A 24,740-nucleotide genomic window follows, 5' to 3' on the forward strand; every position below is an offset into this window, starting at 1 on the left:
TGCCTTTGGGGTATAATAATTGCTTTTATTGCTTTTTGTGTGAATATCGTCGCATTAATTTTTAAGGACTTTTTATTCCTATTTGCCGTATAAGCTCGTGTGCGGTTGCCAAAGTGAAACAACGCAACCATTGATGGTTTAATGTACTGCTCACTGAGGGAAAATTCCCCGATGGTACCAGGGGTAATTCCAAGCATGAGAATCGCATATTAGAGTGTTAAGGTTTTGTTTAGAAATTAAAATTGCTTAACACAGAAGTGTTTGAGTGTTTCTTTCCTGAGTTCATGCGTAATAATCTTAATTATAAGAACGGTATCCTGCGGTGAGATTTGAATTTGGAGACCTGACATAAACATTAATACATAATCAGTAAAGGTTAAAGCGAGAATAATTGCATTATACCGATTGATAATACGAACCTAGACAACGAAGGCGAGGTTAATCTGGCATACTTACAGCACACCTGCATAACTTCACACCATTAACTGTACGATCCCGATTGATGATACGACCCTCGTCAACGAGGTTGAGCCTAATTATCATAACTGTGTACATTAGCATAATCGCACACATTAACATAAATTAATACAATTAGCTCTCGAATTTATGCGCATAATTACATAAATTTATCATAATTTCAGATAAATACGGATTTTTTTTTAGTGAATTAAATTTGTATTATTTTCATCATATTTTCAACAACCAGCACATACAACAACGATCAACCTCCGCGAGCACGCCCGTCGTCTTTGCGTGGCGAGACAAACAACACGGCATCACTCACGCTTAAAAAAACGCTTCGTCCTATCATTTCCGTACCCTCTTGTGGGCACGTTATATTATATTTATTAGAGGCCCCATGGCACAGCAAAATATTAACAGTTGCTGTAACGCAATTGACCCCCTCCTTCTGAACACCGTGATTGAACCACTCTACATTCACAAAAGATAGCCGCAAGTACCTGGGCAACGCCGGGTATTTCCTGCTAGTAATTGATAAAGCGAGAATGAGTAAATGTTGAAAGTGAGAATCATTGATATTATCACGATTGTCAATACAAATCCCTTGACAACATGAAAGCCAATAATAAAATTTATCGTTCACTGAATTCACTAAATGATCTTGAATTCATGTTAGAATAACTAACCTTTATGATAATCGCTCCTAATAATCGACAACAATTAAATAAATATTGATTAAATATTGCAATTAACATTAACACATACACATTTGTCATTAATAACAAAATAAACATAATTACCATCCAATATTTTTCAACTATTTGTAGTTGGGGGACTAGAAGGCGGTGTAGGTGGTGAAGTGATGTATGCAGTGGTATTGGAGAAGGTGGTGGAGTGAAGTAGGTGGTGGAGGTGAAGATGGTGTAGGCGATGTAAATAACTTGGTGTAATTGGTGGAGTAGGCGGTGGAGGTGGTTGTTATTTATGGAGGAGCACGTGGTGTAGGTGATGGAACGAGCAGGTGGTGGAGAAGGTGGTGTACGTAGCGGGCATCCACATCGATGAACAGAGCGTCAGGCGACGAGCAGAGCGGTCCCCATCAGATGCAGGAGGAGCACCGGCAGAAGTGTGGTGAGAGCGGCATTCATCCCGGGAGCACTTCCCTTCGCCGTGGAGGTGGTAAATTTGCTACAAGGTTGAGCTGTGGGGTCCGTGGGAAGCTTGGGGATCTTTTCGACGGATAAAATGGGGAAAAGCTGCATGTGCACACACACAAACACAGCAGCAGGGATGGAAATCGAGCAAAGGATGAGCGACGTGCCATGCCTTAAATATTTATTGATGGGAGTGTTGTTGGTATGAGTGGTGCGGGATGGATGGTCGGACTGGTGAAGCAATGTGGAGCAATGCGGATGAGGTATGCAATTTGAGTTCATAAAATGTATGTAATGGTGAGAAGTTTGGTGCTGAATGGAAGAGTGATGGATTGGTGACGAGAAACTGAAGTGCGTAGTTGAGCGGCGGGGTGGAATCGATAATCAGCTGTATCACGTTTTCAGGGGTTGAGCGGTGAAAACTAGGAAGAATGCACGGACCGTGCAACACTCATCCGCATGCATTTATCCTCAACACCATTTCATTGGTGATGGCGTTTTGTTTCAAGCCGCACAATGGGATGACGTCACAAAGCGTTAGGAGCGTTACGTCGCGATGATGATTACACGTGTAGCGACGCCATCGGGGAGTGGGAGCGGATACAAAATGTAACCATTAGGAGGAGGTTTTGGGGAACGAGCGGGCTTCGGGAGGGGTAGGAAAGGGGAGCAACTCGTGCTCCACTTTGTTTGATACAGAATTATATTTATTTATACTTGGATACGATGAGCTATAAGGCTATTTTTCACATATGAACCTTATGGCGGGACCCCTGCATTTTCGACGTAATTTTATGTCTGTAGAAGGCGAACGATATGGCAATCTATTCCTCTCGAAGAGCTTTACACGATGCGCTAATCAAAGATGTGTTTCTTCTGCGCATTCGTCCTCACTGCGCGTGGACGACATGACAACATAATGATCCGCGCCAGGTGGGTCGCGGCGTTTATGTGCGCGGTCGGACGGAGTCGCCAAAAAACAATTAATTACGATTTTGACTTCCGTTTATTCGGGATCCCGGGGTCCCGCCATAAGGTTCATATGTCCAGTAGATGGTGATGGTGGTGTTAAACTTGTCCACTCATCTCAACCAGTCACGTGATGCGGAAGGAAACGAGAACACAGCGCAGAATAACGTCGTTCCCAAATGCTTTTTTTTTAGCCGGCCAGTGGGGGAGAGGGACAGGAGGGGGCCAGCTACACATTTACATTCCCACACACAAAATGCAGCAATGGAACGACAGTTTAAACCAGTGGTTTCTTAACCCAGGGTGCACGCTGCACCACCTGGGAGGTGCCAGATGCCCTTTTCTGGGGGTGCGAGACATGGCCACATTTTTTTGTTCGAAGGTAAATCATCGAAAACACAAATTAAGCACTCAAGTTTATCAAACCCAATGTATTTATTAACATTCTAAAATAGTTTTTTTTTACGATTGAGAACCAAAGGGGGTGCAAGGCTGCAGTAAAGGTTTAAGAACCAACCACTGGTCGAGACGCTCACGCCGCCCCCCACATCTCCAGTCTTGTCACCCCCGACCCATACTCACGTCGTTTAGGGAGGAGACGTATTGCGTTGCGTTACGAGCGGCACTCTCCACTTGGCAAACCAGCTGCTCGGTCCAGGGGATGACGTCATAGATTTCAAATAAAAAATATCTGAAGAACGCTTGTGGGCTGGTGATGTAATATGGCCATTGCCTGTGCAACGTTTTGGTCAAGGAGAGAGGTGCCCAATGAGGCATGTTAGGCTGTGATTCGTTTGTAATTGTTTTAAATCCTTATGCAAGTATAGTCTTCACGTGCCTTTTTTTTGGAAGAGGTAAGCAATTATATCAACTGTCTATCCATATCGCCTCCTCAGCCATGAGCCTAAATTGTCATATTAACGGTAAGATTAAGACTCCCCCCAGAACCACATTAACAACCATGGTTCAATTGTATGGTTGGGAGGGATGGGATTTTCGCTGGCTGTGGTTTTTTAATCACCGGGATTGTACTTTAAGTTGTCATCTCTTCAAGTATCCTCTAGGGATGGGAGGGATAAATACATCTTTCCCAAACTTGACAACCCGAGTCCCATTTCCTATCCATGGTTACCATCAGTGGCGTATAAGTAACCTGGTCTTGGGCCTCTCCTGTGTCATGTCAGCCTCAATCGAATACCTGGTGCGGTGCGTAATTAGTACTGGGGAGACAAATGAGGCCGCGTGATCCTGGCCACACCCCACACTCGCCCCGTGCGGTGTATGTGCATATCGTAATCACACCGTTATAGCAACAACGGCTCTCATGAAGGCGCCACAGTTGTGCCCCGAAAGATGCGCGGGACATTTCCCGTCATTGAGTCTGCTACCACGAGAACTGGCTGGCGGTGGAAAAAAAATATCGTGGACAGTGGCCGGGTAATGAGTTCCACGTCGAAGGGCCGGACACCGCCAAAGTGTGGCAACTAGGTCGGTGAGCAAGTGGGTGGGCGGGTGGCCGAGCCTTATGGGCAACACAATCTTACGGGGTCCGTGCACCAGATGTCTCTTTCGGTGCGTGGGACGATCGATTTACGGTGTGCTGCCGACCACAGTTGACGACCATTGGCACAGGCATAGACTGGGTACCACGTTGTGTCTCGGCTAGATAGGGCAGTCTGTATTGGAGCAAATACTGGAGCAGAACTCCATAGACGTGGCGCGCACAGCTTGTAGGCTCAATCCGGCTTGCCGGACTGTCAGCCAGTGCAGCGCGTCATGAAGTGTCACTGTGATGTGATCTGTGTCTTTGCGGTGGACTGAAGTACTGTGTCCGGCATTAACAGACGCTCATAAACAACACTTTCTGGGCTATGGATGCGTTGGATATAACGCGATCGAGTGAACAGAACTACGTCGCGCGAGTAGGAATAAGCGGTTGTACGGCTGCCTCGGCGTAGCATCACGCAAAGCGGGATGCTGCTGGATGCTTCTAGACTGCTACCCACGCGCCTCAGTCTTTGTTCAGCCTGGGTACGCATCTCACGTGTTTTCGTGGACTGTGCTCTACCCGATATTATTTATTATAACGCGATTTTTCCATAAAGCGGTGTTCTTCAGGAACGCATTATAGGACAGACTGTACTTTGTTTTTTCAAGTGCGGGTGTGTTTCTGTGTGTGTTTGCACTCACGAATTCAAAGTGAATCCCATCACTGGAGCTACAGTAGTTATGTCGTACATACTGCGACAAAGTCCAATGTTCACTTTGGGGTAGTAGTATAGAAAGGAGAGGCACATTTCATTCATCGTGCTCAGTCCACCCTGCGAGAGGAGGGGCAAGGAGGGAGATGTTGAGTGGAGGAACAATACATTACAATTTGCATTAATAAAGCGTCTCAATGCGAGCACATCTACACATGTAATTGGTCACATTAAGGCGCCGCAGTGGTGAGATGTTAACTACCTCGCCTGGTATGGGTGCGATCCCGACCCTGACGCCTGTATATTTGGAGTTTGCATGTCTCCCCGTGTTCGTGTGGATTTTTCTCCGGGTCCTCCGGTTTTCCCCTCCACATTAAGAAACATGTATTCAGACTATTTGGCTGCTATAAATTTACACATGATACACCTGGTAAAATAAAGCATTGTTTCGTTTTAGTTTAGTGTGAGTCCATGAGATTTGTTTTTGAAGGCGGATTGCGGGGATAGGGACTGGGGTAAGGAGGTGATGGTGACGATAATGTTGATGTTTTTCAATAGAAAGGAGTATAACCTGGGTTTGTCAGCAAATTCATCCGTCTGCTTTTTCAAGTGGATAAACGTAAAAATGCATGGATCATTGCATATAATGGGATCTGCCAATAGCACCTCCCCATATGAGTGTGGATAAAAGGCATTGCCCTAACAAGGAATCAATGAACTTGATTCGGCTCTTTCGTGACTGCAGGAATTACTCTTTGTATTGATTTAGTGTGCTCCTCCGTGTGCTCCTCCGTCCCTCTCTGTATCCCCTGGTGTATCTGTGTTAATTCCCTCTACTTAAGGTCTGTATATATATCTGCGGTTATGTTTCCTCTACCTGATGATGATTGCTTGTGTTGCAATCGAAACGTCGTATGCTATTATGTAATTTTATTCTTTCTTATTTCTACGTGACTTTACTGGAAAAAAAAGGAACCAATGATTACGATTGCGTTCCAGGGGGAAGGAAAATGCACGCTTGGGTAACACATATTTGGGGGGGGGGGGGACATTCTGACACCAGCACTGCTGATATTCTGGTTTTAACTCATAAATAAATAATGAAACACTGAGTGTTCAAATTTAGCAAGTTGATCTCAATTTGGTTACTGAACAATTCAATTACGATAACTTTAGTTTTTCACTTTAATCAGGAGTATATTTTAGGCCTCTAAGGATTAAACATTGTGGGTTAAACACTCTTTGCAGGGCAGATAAAAGTGTGCCACATAATTATTATGAAAAACGTAGTGGAGGAATCTATTAAAGTAGTTCTGTGGCATAATCTTCTCGGACCATTCTCTGATACGAGGTGGTGCACTGCTCACTGCAAGGATAAGGATGTCGATTTGTTATAGGGTGCTTAATATGCCATGGCATCTTAAAGCACATTTTTTATGAACAAAAAAAAACATAAAGAGACAGGGCAGAGAGACGAACCGACCTATAGCTTATGAGAGTTTGTGAGTGTAAACGTCTTTCCTTCGTGACACGATGCCAATAGCACGATTACATTAACACTGGGAGAGTGACCGGTTTTAAATAAATTGTTAGTAATGTCATCTCTGAAGGTCGTTTACAAAATGTTCGATGTGCCTATACTCAACTGCATTTTACAGCCTTTGCTCCATTTAAATGCTGGACTACGGCTACCCATTGCTGTCAGGCATGGAGGTTGTTTGACCATACTTCACCACACTGGTCATTGCAGTGTTGTCAAGAGGGGACCCTAGGACCGGTTTAGACATCGCTCACCACCAATGTTGGTCATGGCCATGAGTCAATTAGGGTCAGTGGGTTTGTCCTGCAGTGCACGAGCCACCGCTCGATTGTGGAACGTGGACTCTAGGAGGAAGGAAGGAGCAGTTGAACGTGGGCAGCTGATACGCAATTTCCTTTTAAGCTTGCTGAGAATGAACTGTCGAAGATAGGGTAAGTAACAGTCTTATGACGGACATACATGGTAAGAGGATAACCTCGAAGGAGTAAAAGAGCTCACCAAGATTCGAAAGGTGCAGTGACACGAGGCGGATGGAGGAAAGCAATTGAACCGAGAGGCTTATTTGAGTTGTGGAGGAGAGAAGACCAAAAAAGGCAGGGCAGAAAAAAGAGTAGAACGAACAGGACTGGAGAGCGCTGGAGAAAGAGAGACAATGGGAAGGCGTGGAGAGGTGTCTCACAACCAGCCCAGGAAATTCCTGGACACAGAGACGATGACGATTTTTTTTACATTTGCGTCGTATTCTTGGATATTGTGTCACTGTACGAATGCGACAATGGGTCTCTGTGTGGCAGTGTTGACCGCTTCAGTTAAAGTATTACTGTTCATTGTTTCACTGTAATTTAGCATTTTTTAAAACTTTTATTCTGAAATGAAGGGCTTAATATAATTCTACATTTTTGAGAAGCATCATGAGAGGTAGATGCTAAGTGCATTAAAATTGTTATTCTATGATGATTTCATGTTGTTGGTCACAGCGAGTTTTATCCGAGTGCTCATGCCAGTAACGTACGGTGGTGGTCACGGTGCGGGTTGTGGTCCTGTAGGTGCACTCCGTGACCACCTGGTCTCCCTGAATCATCGCACAGACAGCGCAGTTGAGATGTCAAAACACAATCAGAATATTTGTTTAGACTGGAGGAGGTGGAATCCGAAGAGCGATGAAGCTCTTGTTCACAGGTGTCCTAGTCGGGGGAGAGGGTCAGCAAGTTACAACAACAAACAATGCAATAAACGATGGGAGTGCAAAATAGAGAAAAGGTAAGCAGGTCACTAAAAGTACAGATGACATAACCACATAATTTGCCTGCCGATTTTTCAGCACTAAATTGCAAGCTTGGGGCAAGGTGAGAAAACAGCAGCACAGCAAGCGATCGCCCCGTCATCATCGCACGTGAGAGGCTGTCGTGGAGAATGTGAATTAATCGGAGGGTCTTTCTATTGTCCACTACATTTAATGTATAACAATACATGCACCTAATTTATTCAATATTTTATTCATTAACAGTTAAGTAGTTTTTCCTGTTCGATGGACTGTGGATTAGTTCTCATCTCCTGTTTACAACCCTGAGCTCTTTGTGAATATTTCACATTCCTCTGGTGGGATTGTGTCTGTCTACAGGACAGCTGTTTGAGTTCCCACAAATTTGTACTCATTTTTACACGCTTTCTTTTAACTCACTCTGTTGTTGTTGTCGTTGTTGTATCCTCAAATCTTGTAACTCAATTTTAACCCACTTCCCAATGTGGTATCGACTGCAAACTGTTATACTTATGTCATACTGATGACAATACTATATTCTATCATTAAAAATATTTATTTTTAAATATTCTTTTTTTATATTATGTTTCGGCTTGGGTCTAATTGTCCACGCTCAACAATCACCACGGTTCCTTACGTTATGGCAAGCTTCGGGGACACTTCCTGGAGTCGTGGAGTTCTGCCATTACTAGTACATTTCATAAAAGTGTGTTTTCAAACAAGTTTTTAAAAAAAATATTACTTATTTTAAATGACCCCTGTTCGGAATTTGAACTCGCAAACTCTCCGGTCACTGTGGTGCTCTAATGGATTACGATTTATTTACCCAGGAAGACCTCACCAAGTCTCAAAACTGCTTCTGAAGAGTCCATCTGCATTGAAACATTTGGCCAGTTATTTTTGAAGGAGAATTCCACGTGTGGAAGAAAACCCATGAGTCTGGAGATGGTCACATTCCAGCATCCGCACGGACAGGTGCGGACGCTGTTCTGTCTAAACTATAAGTTGAACTAAAACTAAACTTTTTTTTTATATTAGCAGGTAAGGCCCACTGAGAGCTATAAAGCTGTTTTATAGAAGCGACCTGGTCACAAATGATAGCTGAACGAAGTGCCTTATCAAGTGGAAATGTATATCAACCACTCGAAAACGCATGTTGCTAAATGTGGATGCATAAACGGGAGGACCTGAAGAAAATCCACGTGACCACAGGGAGAACATTCAATCTCCAAATTTAAAGGTGTGACGGTCGGGATCGAACCCACAACCTCCTGTATACCAAGTCAGATAGTTAAAACCTCACCACCATGGTGCCCTGCTTCAAACAAGCAATACGCTAAAAATCTCAGAAAACAATCTAATTTTCAAATACGCAAGTTTGTGTTTTTAAGATGGCGTGACCTGACCTGCAAAGTGGGCCAAGATATACAGTGAGGGAAAAAAGTATTTGATCCCCTGCTGATTTTGTACGTTTGCCCACTGACGAAGAAATTATCAGTCTATAATTTTTTATGGTAGGTTTATTTGAACAGTGAGAGACAGAATAACAACAACAAAATCCAGAAAAACGCATGTCAAAAATGTTATAAATTGATTTGCATTTCATTGAGGGAAATAAGTACTTGATCCCCTCTCAATCAGAAAGATTTCTGGCTCCCAGGTGTCTTTTATACAGGTAACGAGCTGAGATTAGGAGCACACTCTTAAAGGGAGTGCTCCTAATCTCGGCTTGTTACCGATGTAGTGGAGTAGGAAGGTGTAGCCTATGGAAGGCGTAAACAGCGTGGGTCGCCTTAAGACAGGCACGTGCAGAAGCTGCAAGGTGACGTTATTGGTTGGGACAATTAAGGTAGACGAGAAGCAACGGCGGTGATTGGCTGGGACTTGCCAGGGCTGGAGAGGCGCCGGGATGTCTGAGAGGAGGCAGGTGGTGGATGACGCGTTGTGTGTGGAGGCACGCGGGCCAATTGATTAGCAATAATGTGAAGGGGGATGAATTGGGAGGAGACAGAGTTAGAGTCGGAGCTGAAGAGAATTGGGAGTAGGAGCTGAGGAGAGTTGGGGTCTGGAGTTGGAAGCCAGGACTGTGTAGAGTTAGCGGAGCTGAAGAAGACGAAGCAGTTAGCAGTGGAGAGAGCGTAGTAATAGAGCAGCTGGAGACGATGTGTGCGGAGGCAGAGAATTGAGATTGGGTTTCGCTGTGTGCGACGACGCTGTATAGCGGAGGAGCTGAGGAGGATAGCCAGCAGTGGAGAGAGCGTAGGAATAGAGTTGAAGATGTGTGCGTGGAGCAAAGCGACGTGATACTGAGAACCAAGGTGGTGAGCGAGACGGGCGAAGCACGGCAAGCGAGCCAGGATACGGTGGAGTGTGGAGAACGTGTTAAACGATGAAAATAAAGAAGTGGTTGAAAAAAGACGACAAGTTGTTCATGTAAAGTTCAACCACTACACCTGTATAAAAGACACCTGTCCACAGAAGCAATCAATCAGATTCCAAACTCTCCACCATGGCCAAGACCAAAGATCTCCCAAGGATGTCAGGGACAAGATTGTAGACCTACACAAGGCTGGAATGGGCTACAAGACCATTGCCAAGCAGCTTGGTGAGAAGGTGACAACAGTTGGTGCGATTATTCGCAAATGGAACAAACACAAAAGAACTGTCACTCTCCCTCAGCCTGGGGCTCCATGCAAGATCTCACCTCGTGGAGTTGCAATGATCATGAGAACGGTGAGGAATCGGCCCAGAACTACACGGGAGGATCTTGTCAATGATCTCAAGGCAGCTGGGACCATAGTCACCAAGAAAACAATTGGTAACACACTACGCCGTGAAGGACTGAAATCCTGCAGCGCCTGCAAGGTCCCCCTGCTCAAGAAAGCACATATACATGCCCGTCTGAAGTTTGCCAATGAACATCTGAATGATTCAGAGGACAACTGGGTGAAAGTGTTGCGGTCAGATGAGACCGAAATGGAGCTCTTTGGCATCAACTCAACTCGCCGTGTTTGGAGGAGGAATGCTGCCTATAACCCCAAGAACACCATCCCCACCGTTAAACATGGAGGTGGAGACATTATGCTTTGGGTGTTTTTCTGCTAAGGGGACAGGACAATTTCACCGCATCAAAGGGACGATGGACGGGGCCATGTACCGTCAAATCTTGCGTGAGAACCTCCTTCCCTCAGCCAGGGCATTGAAAATAGGTCGTGGATGGGTAGTCCAGCATGAAAATGACCCAAAACACACGGCCAAGGCAACAAAGGAGTGGCTCAAGAAGAAGCACATTAAGGTCCTGGAGTGGCTTAGTCAGTCTCCAGACCTTAATCCCATAGAAAATCTGTGGAGGGAGCTGAAGGTTCGAGTTGCCAAACGTCAGCCTCGAAACCTTAATGACTTGGAGAAGATCTGCAAAGAGGAGTGGGACAATCCCTCCTGAGATGTGTGCAAACCTGATGGCCAACTACAAGAAACGTCTGACCTCTGATTGCCAACAAGGGTTTTGCCACCAAGTGCTAAGTCATGTTTTGCAGAGGGGTCAAATACTTATTTCCCTCATTAAAATGCAAATCAATTTATAACATTTTTGACATGCGTTTTTCTGGATTTTTTTTGTTATTCTGTCTCGCTGTTCAACTAAACCTACCATTAAAATGATAGACTGATCATTTCTTTGTCAGTGGCCAAACCTACAAAATCAGTAGGGGATCAAATATTTTTTTCCCTCACTGTAGGGTGCTTCAAAAAATGTTAACACTTCTGAGAATTTGCAACAAGAAATGTGCCTCCGGACTCTGGAGACCACCTGGAGAAGATTCCAGGCGTGTATTGACAATGATGGCGAACAAGTGGAGACTCTTTGCCTTTCTGAAACTATTAGGATACATTTGTTAGCATGTTAGTGTATTATCCGTTCTTTTTCCATTAAAAACGATAGTCCCATATAAGTGCTTTTTTTTAAGCACCCTGTATTGTGGAAAGAACTAACAGCTCGGGAAACAATGTCTCACTCTCACAAATACAGACATCGACCAAATTCCAGAGGGTGTACCTACTCTGACAAGTTACGAGAGAGTGGGGATTGCATGCCATTGATCATCAAACCATTGTGGAAGATGAGCAACTAGTGCGGGCACAGCCCCAGCAGTGAGAACGCCAAAGCTGGTAGTTGGATAACAAAATATCCCCAAAGGTGTGTGCATAAATATGCTGCATGGCAGCAGGGAAAAACCCTCTTCTGGATGCAAACGCAGCCCATCGCGCCGAGACCGTGAACGTACAACATGTGGGCATTTGTCAGTGCTCACCGGCAAAACGGCCGTCAGATTGTTGAGGTAGCGCGTCTCCTGCAATCCAAAGTCGTAGCCCATGTCACGACCAAGGTTTCCAATCTGGTTGCCGTTCCTTTTTCACACACGCACACATAGACATGCACAAACATCAGCTGCCGTCATTTACCACTTAAGTGGTGATGACGTCAGCACAGAATGTGCCAGGCATGTGAAAGGCTTGCTGCTGGCAGGAAGTCACGCGATAGGCCCAGGTGTTGACCGACAGATTACTGGCAGATGCACCACCTGTGCACCACACTGCCTGACAACTTGCTGCGTTTTAGCCGCTCGTTGCAAGTGTGGTGCCGCCGCAGCGGAGCCGCTCCATCCGGGCCGTGCCCACCGCCGTGACACCGCCACCGGGGAGTGACGGCGCCGATGCGGCCCGCCCCTCGCCGCCTAATGGGATCAAGCTTCATGGTTTCCTGCGGCCGGGCAATTGGGCGATCTACCCCCGAGGCTGACATGCACCGCAGCGCCGTGACCTGATATTAAAGTTACGTGCTCACGGCAGAGGCCGTTGAGCCACTGCGAGTGAAACCGCATACACAAGCACGAGTCAGGAGGCCAAGGGGGGTACGGATCGGAATGCCTTTGTTATAGGTAGGATTTTGGGTCCAAATAAGAGGGACAGGAATAACCAGGCCTCTGAATGGACAGGGTGGCACGGTTGCGGGGGCAACTGAATGCCTTGTTATCGGTGGGATTGGGGGATCTGAATGTCAAAGGGACAGAAATATTTCGGCCTCCGATTGGATGAAAGGGCACGGGCGAGCAAGTGCAGGGTCCACGGAATGCCCTTTGTGATAGGTAGGATAAAAGGCAGGCGATAGAGACAGTGAGGGAGTTCTTCTTCTTCAAGACATCGAGAGCAGCGGGGTGTTGGAGTCAGCCGTTCAAGATGTCCGTGTGACAAGCTTCAACGCAGCCAGGCTCAACCCTCTACGGAGATGACCCACAGCATCACCCTTCTACAGCTTCCAGCGCAGCAGAGTGGAAGTAAGCGTAAGAGAGGTGAGTTTGAGCTATTTCATCGAGGGTAGAGAGCGGAGAGATAGGCAGGATAAATTGGACCTAGGATCCTCGAAGGATAGGCTAGGAGGGCCTGCTGACTCACAGACGCACGTAGTTTAGCAGGATATTCGCGAGGAATAAAACTGTCGTGGTCGCTGTGAGTACGAAGAGGGAGGCGGCGTGTTTTGTGCTCTCGCGCATACGCGGCTGTTTGCGGCGAATAAGGGAGTGTAGCGTCTGGTGATCGCGTGCACGCACGGTTGTGTACAATGAGGCGGAGTGCTTAACGTGCGCGTGCCTACGTGTCTGTTTACGGGAGTGCTTGGCGTTTGCGTACCCGTGCAACTTTACTGGAGTGTCTCGCGTTCGCGTGCATGCGCAGTTGTCTATAGTGAAGCGGAGAGCTAAACGCCTGGTGTGTGCGTACACGCGCGGCTGTTTAAACGGCCCTTTAAATCGGAGCAGCGTGACTCCCTCCCATCAGCGCGCGCACGGCGGACACCCCCCCCCCGACCCCAATTCCCTCGCGTGTGATTGGTGTACGGGGCTCGGCAGGTAGCAGCGTCGAGTTTGTTATTGCCTGAGCGCGTAGAGCGTGTGTGTGTGTGTGTGAGGGAACCACGCGTTGGCGCGCCGTCCCTGTTGGTTCACGTGCGGGACGGAGTCTCGCTCCGCGAGCGTGCTCACTGCCGCACGCCGCCACTGAACAGCGTAGCGCGTCGTAGGCGTAGAGCAGGCGGCCCCACCGATTGAGACATGCCGACGCGGTCAGCAACCAAGTCGGGGGTACAGGGGGGCAAGGAAGTGGAGGCCGGTAGCCCGGATCCCCACAGAACAGCCGGGGGGCAGTGATATAACTGCGACAGAGGAGACGGGAGATGGCGGGGTTAGGACTGTGGAGGTGGGGGGCGGCAGCACCCGCAGTAGTACGAATATAACGGGGGAGTCGGAACAACGGCCCCGACAATTCTGTGATGGCGGGGGACGGTAGCACCCACACAAGCATCACTCCTCCACCCCCCGATGCTGGAGGGCAACTGCTTCCAACTGCCCAGTAGCTTCCTTCATGAACCTCATCTACAGAAGCTGATCTTGCCACTAGTGATACCAGTATAGATTATTCTACATGGCCAAATAGCTACCTGGGCATACGGGTAAGATGACCCAGTAAACGAAGGAGCTCACGATCTTTCAAGCATCTGTGACCTCACACAATCCACCCTAGTTAAACCCTCTCATGCCCTACTTTGCACACACACACAACTACACGTACGATATGTATCAGCTTTCAAGTTAAAGTTCTTCGAGTAGAACGAATCGTGTGGACTCATTTTCACATGGACTGCTGGAGCCAGTGCTGTTAGTGACACCGGTTACAAAATGGTGAACAAGGGGCTACTTTGGCCTTCCCCATGTCTGGCTGTGTTTTATCTCCTCAGTGTTGATGTTATGCCACGCCAGGTGCTTATTTAAATATACGTTAACTCGGCTATGCTAGGCCCAGGGCAGGTTTAGATATCACTAATTTCCCAAGGCCAGGAAATAAACCTCCAATGAACATGTTTTTTTTATTTTACACAAGCTCGCTATGCTAGTGCCATGCTTTCATGTGCTGTCAAATACAGGAAAGTATAGCAATGCTGCAACGATTTGTGAACCGCACTGATCAGAAGCCGACCCAAACCTGCCAATTCGATGGCGGATGTGAACACCCCGCGTCTTATACGGCTGAGATCCAGAAAATCCGCTTTAGAAACACGCGGCGCAAGACTCCGTGTGACGCGAATTTCAGCATCAAAATGGTGAGGATGCAGTGGGCTTGAAGCAACGTGCCCAAGCAAAGACCTGATCAGCAACCCCACCAACAGACTCCCAGGTTTTGATCTTCCATGGAAATAATGGGCAAGCCTTAATCATGCCAAATGTACAAGTGAAAATTCAAAGACTCTCCTGTGTGCGACTTCAGCTACGAATACCAAACCACGGACCATATCGCACTGACCCAAATGTATCTGCAATTCATCAACTCTCAGGCAAAGCAAGAGAATGGCTAAATCACGGATTAATGATGCATGGATTTTCCCTTCAGCCAAAATTAATCATCTAAAAACAGTTATTCTTGGAAATGTTTATTACAAATCACGTGCTTAAACTGAACAAATAAGCGCTCCAATGAAACTGAAATCCCCGTGATCGTCTCTGCAGTACAGTAGTTGCATATCTTTCAACAGTGGGTGGAGTTTGATTTTGATTGGCGTGGCTCTGCTGTCATCCACTTAGTGAGTGGAGTCTTCTGCATGCGAGCAGGAAAGTGTTATCACTGAGCACGCGCATCAATCGGTGGAATCTTTTCTACAATTTTTTTTTTGTTCATTGACAAACTCAATTTTCTTAACTTAAACATAAATTACACCTACATTAGTGTTTTTTGGCATAAATATCCGCGGAAAATGGATATTTTTGGATTATCCACGGCCCTCCCTGTCATTAGCGTGGATAATCGAGAGTCTACAGTAGTTGTTGTTCAGAGGCCATATGATAGAAGGGGCAAGAGAGGGTTAATCTCCAATTCCTGAAATTCATCAACCCTGAAATGTTTTTTTAAACTATGACTACCTCTCACTTTATACGGGGGGTTGTGTTCTTGAAAAATGGCGCATAACTCAAAATCGCGCAAATTAAACGTAATTTCCCCTTTAGAAATAAAGAAAATGGACGAAGTTAGGAAGATCACGCTGTCGAACCTCATTCTTACATCTACATATTTCACTGGTTACAGTACATATTATATTGACAATACTACCATGTATTAAAGATAGTAACAGTCTATTTAAAGCAAAATATGTAAGTTAAACGAAAAGATGATTGAGTGTGGTGGAGGGGAGGAGTAGAGATTCCAGGAGAGAGAGGGTCATATTCGTCAGATGACGATGGTGGAGATGACGTCAATCGTGATGGCTTTCTGCTGCTCCTTGGATATGGAGCCATGCTTGGATGTAGCTCGACGCTTATCGGACATAGTGGTGGCCGAGTGTGTGCACAAGGCAGAGTTCACGTGGACAAGATCGTCTGACGCATGAGAAGGAGATGCTGACGCTGCCCGCACTTGTGGTTGTCACACTGCACCTCGGGCAGCATCGCTAGTGAACTTTGTAGCCTAACGATTGGCTCGCAGCGCGTCTCCGTACATCGTGGCCAATGCACTGGAGCGCATTATTTCAATGATAGTGCGAACGTTATAAAAATAAAATTTCAAATTGATCTAACGCGCCACATCAAAATCGCTTTATGCAGACACACGTAAAAGGCGAGGCGACTGTATAGCCAAAAGAAGTCCAACTTTTCACGGAAAAAGGTAAACCATACCATTCACAAGGGCCCATGGCCTTGTCATCGACTCGGACATACCTGAAGTGCCGCACTTGAATCGCGATACCGGCCAGGTGGGAATGGAGCATAGTGGCGAATACGTTCATGGTTCCAGACACTTGCCCCTGAAACACCACACGACGATCGCTCGTGACCAAGTTTCTTAATTTTATTTTAAGAAAATTGTTTTTCGGTGGTTATTGGTAACAGCATTAAACAAAAAAAGGCAAACATTTTGTTCATGCGTACACCCGTCATACGACAGCTATGGTATTAAGATGCCTCCATCTCGGACATTGTAAATATTATTGAGTTGAGAGAAGACGATTGTACAGAAAGGTCGGGTCAATAACTCCCCCCACAGCTGCGTCGCACAGTCAACATTTAATTGAATTTGTTACGTTTTTGAGTCGGCTGGTCAGGATTAGGCAAAACCTAGTCCACATTTCACCCAGGAAACTGGAGAGCAGCACAGACTGTGTTACTAATCTAACATTAGAACAAACAACAACATATTTACGAATCATGGTTAATAGACAAACAAATATATACTATGAAAAATAAGAATACAATTTTTTTTATTTTTTCAATGGATTGCCTAAATTTTAAGGCCTTCACAGACTGCATTCCGCAGGGCAATGGCAAAATGGTAGATCGGGTTACACATCGTGTGGCTCTGGGAGTTGCATGAGTGGATAAGGTGTAAGAGATTAATATAAGAAACTAAAAATATTCATATAAAAAAGGGGGGGATTGTAAGATTATGAGAATGAAAATGCACTAATTGGATATTAGACATGTAAAATTATAGAAAATAAAGTTGGAGCAACTGATATAGGGTGATGACAACACCTGAATATTCCAAATTGTATATTTTCTTATCTGTCATACATTTTTATGAAGCTATAAGTAAAAATGGTGTTGGGCAGTGGAGAGAGGTGATGGGAGGTGGGTCAAATGCAAATCTCAGGCACGAAGGACTCGTGTTGTGCACCTGCTATAAAGGTCACTTCCGATTGTTTATACGTACGGAAGTGTCACAGAGGTGAGTCTGTGTGTGGCTCTTGTCACTCTTTGAGAATCTGTGTGGGTCTCTGGATCTCTATACATACCTGTCAACCTATACGGTTTATATTCTTTGGTTCTTTCGGTAAAGTCACGTCGATAGAAAATAATAGCGCTGAGCGGTGAGGGGCGCAGTCCAAGTGTGTCAGCAGCATGGGCGGGGCAGCCACCCCGCAGTAGCACCCGGTGCTACTGCGGGGGTCCACTTTCTGCCCTGCCTCCTCCCCCTTTCTCTTTCCTCCCCTGCAGTCGACCTCGCCAGTGCCACTGCGGTGGCCCACTTTACTCCAGTGACCCGGGTGCTGCTGCGGGGTCGACTTTCTGCACCCCCCCCCCCCCTTCCCTCCCCCCCCCCCCTACTGCCGAGGCCTATATAATCTCGTGCCACGGCAGATCTCTCGCCTACTGCAGCAGTCTTTTCTCGCTGTGGTTGTCCCACCTGATGACGATTGCTTGTGTTGCGATAGAAACGCCGTGATCTATTATTTTTCTACCTACGTGACCTTACCGAAAGAACCAAAGAGTGGTGTTTTTTTTCTAGAATCCTATTGGTTAGAAACACATCCTTCAAATGTGCAAGTGTTGTTGGCTGGTATCTAAATTGATAATTATTTGGTTCGTTACATATGTAGTTCCTGATATTGAACAACAATGACTGGATCGGCCACTGAACGGCACGTGGCATTTGTCTTCTCTATCTTGCAAAGTGAGGTTATTTCCTTTTAATTCCGAAATTACCGTGGCACACCTGATACTTTGCCGGCACACCTGGAACGTTTCCGGCACACCTGGGACTTTGCCGTGGCACAACGGTAGTTGCGAAGGACTGATCTATAGAACAACGATGACTGTTATCCGCGATGAAGTTCATGAGGTTAGTCGTGGTGGTGGTGGTGGTAGGGGTCAGGGAGGAGGGAGTACCGGTCAGTTGCCCACGCCTGGGCTGGCACCTAGCCCAGTACCTGCAAGGTGTCGTTGGAGTTGGCGGTGACGAAGCTTCTGGTGTTGCAGATCCCATAGCTCGTGAAGCTCGTCGTCTTCGGGGGGATGAAGTGGTATATGTTTGGCAAAATGCCAGTCTCCAGTATCCCGGTGTCGTACTTGCGCAGGTTAGGTGTGTAGTACAAGCGAAGTCCTGAGCTGTCGCTCACACCTGTGTGTGTGCGTGTGTGCAACACCTGTGACGATGATCTGAACCAGTCCTGGGCCTCTCCAGGTCAACTCAGCCTCAAATTAGTACCTGGTGCAGTGTGTAAACATTTCCGCTTAGGAGACAAAGGCGGTCGGGTGTGGTGCTGGCCACCCACCCCCTTGTGTATCTTGGTGGCCTTTATTGGTGCTCACTAACAGCTCTTGCCCCAACAGTCTGTTAAGGCTCTTTGGGGGATATTTGTCTTTGTTGCGTGTGGTTGATGTGATACATGTATCCACGTGTGCAAGTATGCATTTGTATAAATATTTGTGCATCTCAAGATTCTACATAAAAGATATGCAAAGGAACAATGTGGGGATGAGGGATTTAATTTATAATGCGAAGTAATTAAACAGAGGAGCGTTTTGGGGTATACATGTTGGAAATATTGTAACGTTTATCATTACGTGCGAGTTCACTGAAGCAGCATTTTGACGACGATATCATCCACACAGGCGTGCACGAAGAGATATGTACGTCTTGTGAAGAGACGAGTGGTACGGCTGCCTCATGTCTCCCTGGGGTAACCGCTTTACTTTTCTCCCCATGAGGTACCATGCTCAAATGTCGGAATTTTCCGATTTGGCTGGGGGGACAGTAAACAAGAGTCACTCACCAGACGCCGCTTGTGGATTGTTGTAGTGCATCTCCAGCATCACGACCTTCGGGTCTGCGTCCATGCCCAGCGAGTATCCGGCATCAGCGGGGTAGTCGAACGTCTGGAGAATATCGTTACGGTTATCCACACGATCAGCGGCTGTGGCCGCAGCACCAACGTCAGCAGCAGCAATATCAGCGTTATAATGATGGCCATCGGTGTAAACAATTGAACCCACCCCCATGTCCTGCTACCACTTGTAATTGGTCACATTAAGTAGTAAGACTTCAGGGCTAGAAATATATTAAATTATGCATGTTTTTTCTTGCAACGATTATGATTCTGATGATGTTGGCGATTTATGGACTGATTTATTAGGGATGTAATAATTCATTAGTGTATCGATTAGCATTGATTTTAAGGATACATGTGTTGAATTGAGCGTGTAAGAATCTGCATTTTTTTTCCATTTATGAAAATAATATGCTGTTCAATTAATTCTAAGGAAGCTGTACAAATGAGACAAAATAGAAATACCATAAACAAGATGGTAAAACATAAAAAAATATATATATATATTATTTGATCAAATTGTAGCCCTGAATTGTTTCTATCAGTATATGCGCCTTTTTATGAATAAAAAGACCATATAAATACATGTATATCCTGAATCTCCACGCAAAAGTGAAATGTTTTGGAGTCAATCGGCGTGTAGTCCTTCCTATATGTCAACGTCTGATTTCCACTTTTTGCTCGCCCGTCCTGTTGTCTGTACAGATGGCAGCTCATTGAATAATCTCAAAAACAAGACCAAATCTAGGTTCACCATCAGGTATCCCCCGCCCGCCGCCCCCCCTCCCCAGGTCTCATTGGTATTTGGCTTTCAGTGGCTTGAGTACCGCTGGTTGATATGCGTGGGGTTGTCATTGCTCTTTCCCCTGTATTTCCTTACGTTTCACCTTCCTTTTTCGACACTATCTGTGTTTCTCTTGTGTTATTTCAGAACTTTGAGATGGTGTGGAATTTAATTGCTCGAGACGCACGTCTAAATCCTCGCCATAGCAAGTTCAAGATTGCAAATAAATAAGGTTAAATGTCATAATTACTGCTGCCTCATGAGTTAAAAGAGTCAAAGGGTGATAGTCATCGTGATAATGAGGATGATCATCACGCATTGGCGTACACCTGTGCTCACCTCTCCGCCCACAGCCCATGCAGCCAGCACACTTAAGCACCTGGCGCTGGGGTGATTGGTTGCACCCATCGACGAGTAGCATTGAAAGGTTGTATTTATGTAGGACATATTCACGTTGGTCTCGCACGCGTACACTATCATGTGGTGCACGAAACGCGTGTTCCCGGCCTGCACCAGCGGCTGCACCTGTGAACGAGAACACACACAGACTCGAGAAGCCATCCCTGCATGGGTTGTTGTTTTTGTTGGTAGTTTGCGTCTGAGCTTGTATACTGGAGAGTTGTTAGCAGGGGTTGTGCAGTGATTTTTTGTGGGGGCTAACGCCCCTCCTCCTCTCCCCCCCCTCCTCCACCCCTTCTCGCCGCCGCCGATCGAGTGATCGGCCTCCCCGCACCAGCGTCCTCTCTGAAGGACATGGCTCGTAGCTGTACTCACGGCGTCGAACGGACGCTGTGAGAGTCGGAGGGAGAAGGACGAGTGAAACCCTTGCTTATCACTGCCTCGTAGCAGCACTCACGGGCATCACACGGATGCTGCGAGCGGCTCAAGGACACAGCAGGGAGGCTCTGGATCGCCCGGAGGTTGAACACAAGTGAACTCACCGTCCCGGGGCACCTATCTTTATTCTCTAAACTTCAAAGGCCCAGGGTGACATCATACCGTGCTTCCCGTCATCGTCCCCCTCCACCGTCTCTACCATGACCTAATCCCCTCACTTCAAAGGCCCAGGGTGGCGTTGTACTGCGCAGCCAATCGCGTGCTCACCTGTGCCGTCTACATGGAGGGCTATGGGGTCTGCTGCTGCTGCTGCGGCCCCTCACCCATTGTCCTCCCATGCGCATTAATTCTAACCCACTGGTCTGCCCTTCTGGCCTAATATTCCACCCTCCGCCTCTCCCAGTGTCGTGAGTAACTCCTTGCGGTTGAACCTTTTCGTTCTGTGCCCATACAATCTTCAGACAATTTAGGGGCACCGCAATGTAACCTGTCCTGTGAGGGTCGGCCAATCTCCTGGCACCAGGAAACCGTGGGACTCTCCCTCTAGGGGCCCTTCGGATTAAAACCCGATGTGCCAGGCAACCCCCCGTCAGGACACTACGTGGGTGCGCTCTGTGTGGGTGTATGTTTAGTGTGGGGGCCTGGAGGGGAGTGCGGTGTTTGCGGAGTTGCTCCGTTGCTGTGGCACCACAATTACAACTCGTGCTACGCAGCAAGAAGGGCCTGGGTTCGATTCTCGATTCGGGAACCTCTCTGTGTGGAGTTTGTATGATGTGTCGTATCAGCGCACACACACTACTCGTTTACTAATGGGCTCTTGTCACACGTGCACAGCAGTAGACGGCAGTGTTTTATTGGGACAACCGCTCTGTCTGCAGCGGTGAGAGCAACCTCACGGTTCGTGTTGCCTGTGTAGACGCACTTGTAATGAATCGCATGTATAATTGTCCACTCTGTAGTATATAGGAACCTAAAAACAAATTTTGCAAAGCTACGGGTAACTAGGTGCGTTTTATCATTCTTTAACAGAAGGGAATGGTGGACCGAGGAATTCAGCGATGGTGTTGTGACGTGGGTTGTGTCTGATCACTATTGCAGATGTAGTGATATGGAATCGGTCACTACGGCATGTAGCGCTGGCTGCTGGCAAAAAGGAGCTCGGCTGCCATGGCAACCCTGTCCGCCAGAGGTGAGAGGGTAGGTGGGAGGAAGGGATGTGGAGAGAAGGGGATGAATGGGGTATGAGAGAAGCCCGGGAACCTTCTAGGGGGTTCTAGAAGGGGGGCATAGCCAACGGGGTGCGAGGCTGTGCTGGGGGGATATAAGGGGGACTCCGGGGAGGACTCGGGGCCATTGTTGGAGTGGACCCCTGGAGCCCGTCAAGTCAAGTCCCGTCAAGTCGCGTCAAGTAAAGTCTCGTCAAGTCTTCGTCATCGACACATCGTTTTACCCTAGTCTCAGCGTTGTGGGTCAGGCAGCCCGTTGCTGTCCTGACTTTACTATAGTATTCTCAGCGCCGGCGAAGGCTATAAATAAACACAGTGCCTCCTAATATAGTGTCTCTCCAGTCTGTCACTACACAGATACTAAATTTAACCTTCTGAAGAGGACTTTTGAAATTAAGTTTTGCCGTTTCACAAACCACTGGTGTTCAGCTGTTGTGGAGTCGCCCACTATCTCCGGAGTACAGAACACAACGCGGAGTTTCTTACTCATCCTCTCCTAAATGTATGTTTTCGTTGTTGTTGCTGTCTACTTAGCAGACATGTCCCTCGACGGGAGGAGAGGGGGACAGGGTGGATCAGCTACATCTGCAAAGGTGCAGAGGCCGACTTGAATGGAAGAGGCCCAACACCCCCCCCCCCCGCCCCCCCAAGGGTATACGCAGGCAATGATCGCATACCTGTCAACCCATATGGTTTACCCATATTCTTGTACAGGGGAAATAGGATTTTGAGGTCCATAGGGCATACAGCCGTTTCAAAACGGGCATTTTTTAAAATCTATTAGTTTTTTTCCCTTGTGATGGGACTTTGTAGGATGAAAGTTGAGATTTATAAGTGCACGGGGTGATCAATAAGGTCTAAATTGGTCTGTTATGAGATAGGCACTGATATAGGAGTTGACAGGTATGTGATTGGCCCATCTCAAATATGAGTCAGACAATCAGATTGTGAAAGGGCACCAAAGCGGGCAGTGATTGGTGGAATTGGAAGGAGGTGGTGGGTCAAGTTGGCTGATATAAAAGGAGAGGGGAATTTTATGAAGGCAAGGAATCGGTGTTCTGCCTCACGGCAGGTGTGGCGGTGTGCGTACACAGGAATTTCCTGGTATGATGTTGAGTTTGGTCACGTGGCCAGGAAGTGAAGATTTAATATTCTCTAAGCCATAAGGCAGGGTATCAGCCATTACACAGAATACAAAATGGAGGCACAAATAGCATCTCAATGAAGATAGGTGAATCTGTTCAATGTGGGACTTTAAGAAGCATTGTCTGTAAGTTCGTTTATGTTCTTATAATACTGGAAATGCTGTTATAATGTTAGGATTGCTATAATGCTGTAAATGGCTTTATAATGCTGTTAAATTGCTATGATAAATATGAAGCCTCGTTAACAACGAAGCCTGCCACTTGCATTATTGTGAATGTTACTTGTACAGTGAGGGGAAAAAAGTATTTGATCCCCGGCTGATTTTGTATGTTTGCCCACTGACAAAGAAATGATCAGTCTATAGTTTTAATAGTAGGTTTACTTGAACAGTGAGAGACAGAATAACAACAAAAAAATCCAGAAAAACGCATGTCAAAAATGTTATAAAATGATTTGCATTTTAATGAGGGAAATAAGTATTTGACCCCCTCTCAATCAGATTTTTGGCTCCCAGGTGTCTTTTATATAGGTAACGAGGTGAGATTAGGAGCACACTCTTAAAAGGAGTGCTCTTAATATCAGCTTGTTACCTGTATAAATGACACCTGTCCACAGAAGCAATCAACCAATCAGATTCCAAACTCTCCACCATGGCCAAGACTAAACAGCTCTCCAAGGATGTCAGGGACAAGATTGTAGACCTACACAAGGCTGGAATGGGCTACAAGACCATTGCCAAGCAGCTTGGTGAGAAGGTGACAACAGTTGGTGCGATTATTCACAAATGGAAGAAACACAAAATAACTGTCAATCTCCATCGGCCTGGGGCTCCATGCAAGATCTCACCTCGTGGAGTTGCAATGATCATGAGAACGGTGAGGAATCAGCCCAGAACTACACGGGAGGATCTTGTTAATGATCTCAAGGCAGCTGGGACCATAGTCACCAAGAAAACGATTGGTAACACACTACGCCATGAAGGACTGAAATCCTGCAGCACCCGGCAAGGTCCCCCTGCTCAAGAAAGCACATATACATGCCCGTCTGAAGTTTGCCAATGAACATCTGAATGATTCAGGGGACAACTGGGTGAAAGTGTTGTGGTCAGATGAGACCGAAATGGAGCTCTTTGGCATCAACTCAACTCGCCGTGTTTGGAGGAGGAGGAATGCTGCCTATGACCCCAAGAACACCATCCCCACCGTCAAACATGGAGGTGGAAACATTATGCTTTGGGGGTGTTCTGCTAAAGGGACAGGACAATTTCACCGCATCAAAGGGACGATGGACGGGGCCATGTACCGTCAAATCTTGGGTGAGAACCTCCTTCCCTCAGCCAGGGCATTGAAAATGGGTCGTGGATGGGTATTCCAGCATGACAATGACCCAAAACACACGGCCAAGGCAACAAAGGAGTGGCTCAAGAAGAAGCACATTAAGGTCCTAGAGTGGCCTAGCCAGTCTCCAGACCTTAATCCCATATAAAATCTGTGGAGGGAGCTGAAGGTTCGAGTTG

General features: G+C 46.6%; 1 protein-coding gene across 1 annotated transcript in view; it reads right to left on the reverse strand.

Annotated features, from left to right (window-relative positions):
- Nucleotides 1-807: 807 nt before the first annotated feature.
- The window catches only part of LOC116946600 (putative DBH-like monooxygenase protein 2), a 37,013-nt gene continuing 13,080 nt past the window's right edge, over nucleotides 808-24,740 (reverse strand). The window contains exons 5-13 of the mRNA XM_032961659.2: nucleotides 20,355-20,540; nucleotides 19,178-19,280; nucleotides 18,332-18,522; nucleotides 16,344-16,429; nucleotides 11,898-11,994; nucleotides 7,339-7,398; nucleotides 4,776-4,906; nucleotides 3,168-3,318; nucleotides 808-1,718 (exon numbers count right to left, since the gene is read on the reverse strand). Of these exons, the coding sequence (XP_032817550.2) occupies nucleotides 1,536-1,718; nucleotides 3,168-3,318; nucleotides 4,776-4,906; nucleotides 7,339-7,398; nucleotides 11,898-11,994; nucleotides 16,344-16,429; nucleotides 18,332-18,522; nucleotides 19,178-19,280; nucleotides 20,355-20,540 (1,188 nt within the window). The 3' untranslated portion in view covers nucleotides 808-1,535. The remainder of the gene's footprint in view (nucleotides 1,719-3,167; nucleotides 3,319-4,775; nucleotides 4,907-7,338; nucleotides 7,399-11,897; nucleotides 11,995-16,343; nucleotides 16,430-18,331; nucleotides 18,523-19,177; nucleotides 19,281-20,354; nucleotides 20,541-24,740) is intronic.

The sequence above is a fragment of the Petromyzon marinus genome, chromosome 27 (assembly GCF_048934315.1).
Source record: "Petromyzon marinus isolate PM22_M1 ecotype Great Lakes invasive population chromosome 27, UKy_Petmar_22M1.pri1.0, whole genome shotgun sequence".
Taxonomy (NCBI): domain Eukaryota; kingdom Metazoa; phylum Chordata; class Hyperoartia; order Petromyzontiformes; family Petromyzontidae; genus Petromyzon; species Petromyzon marinus.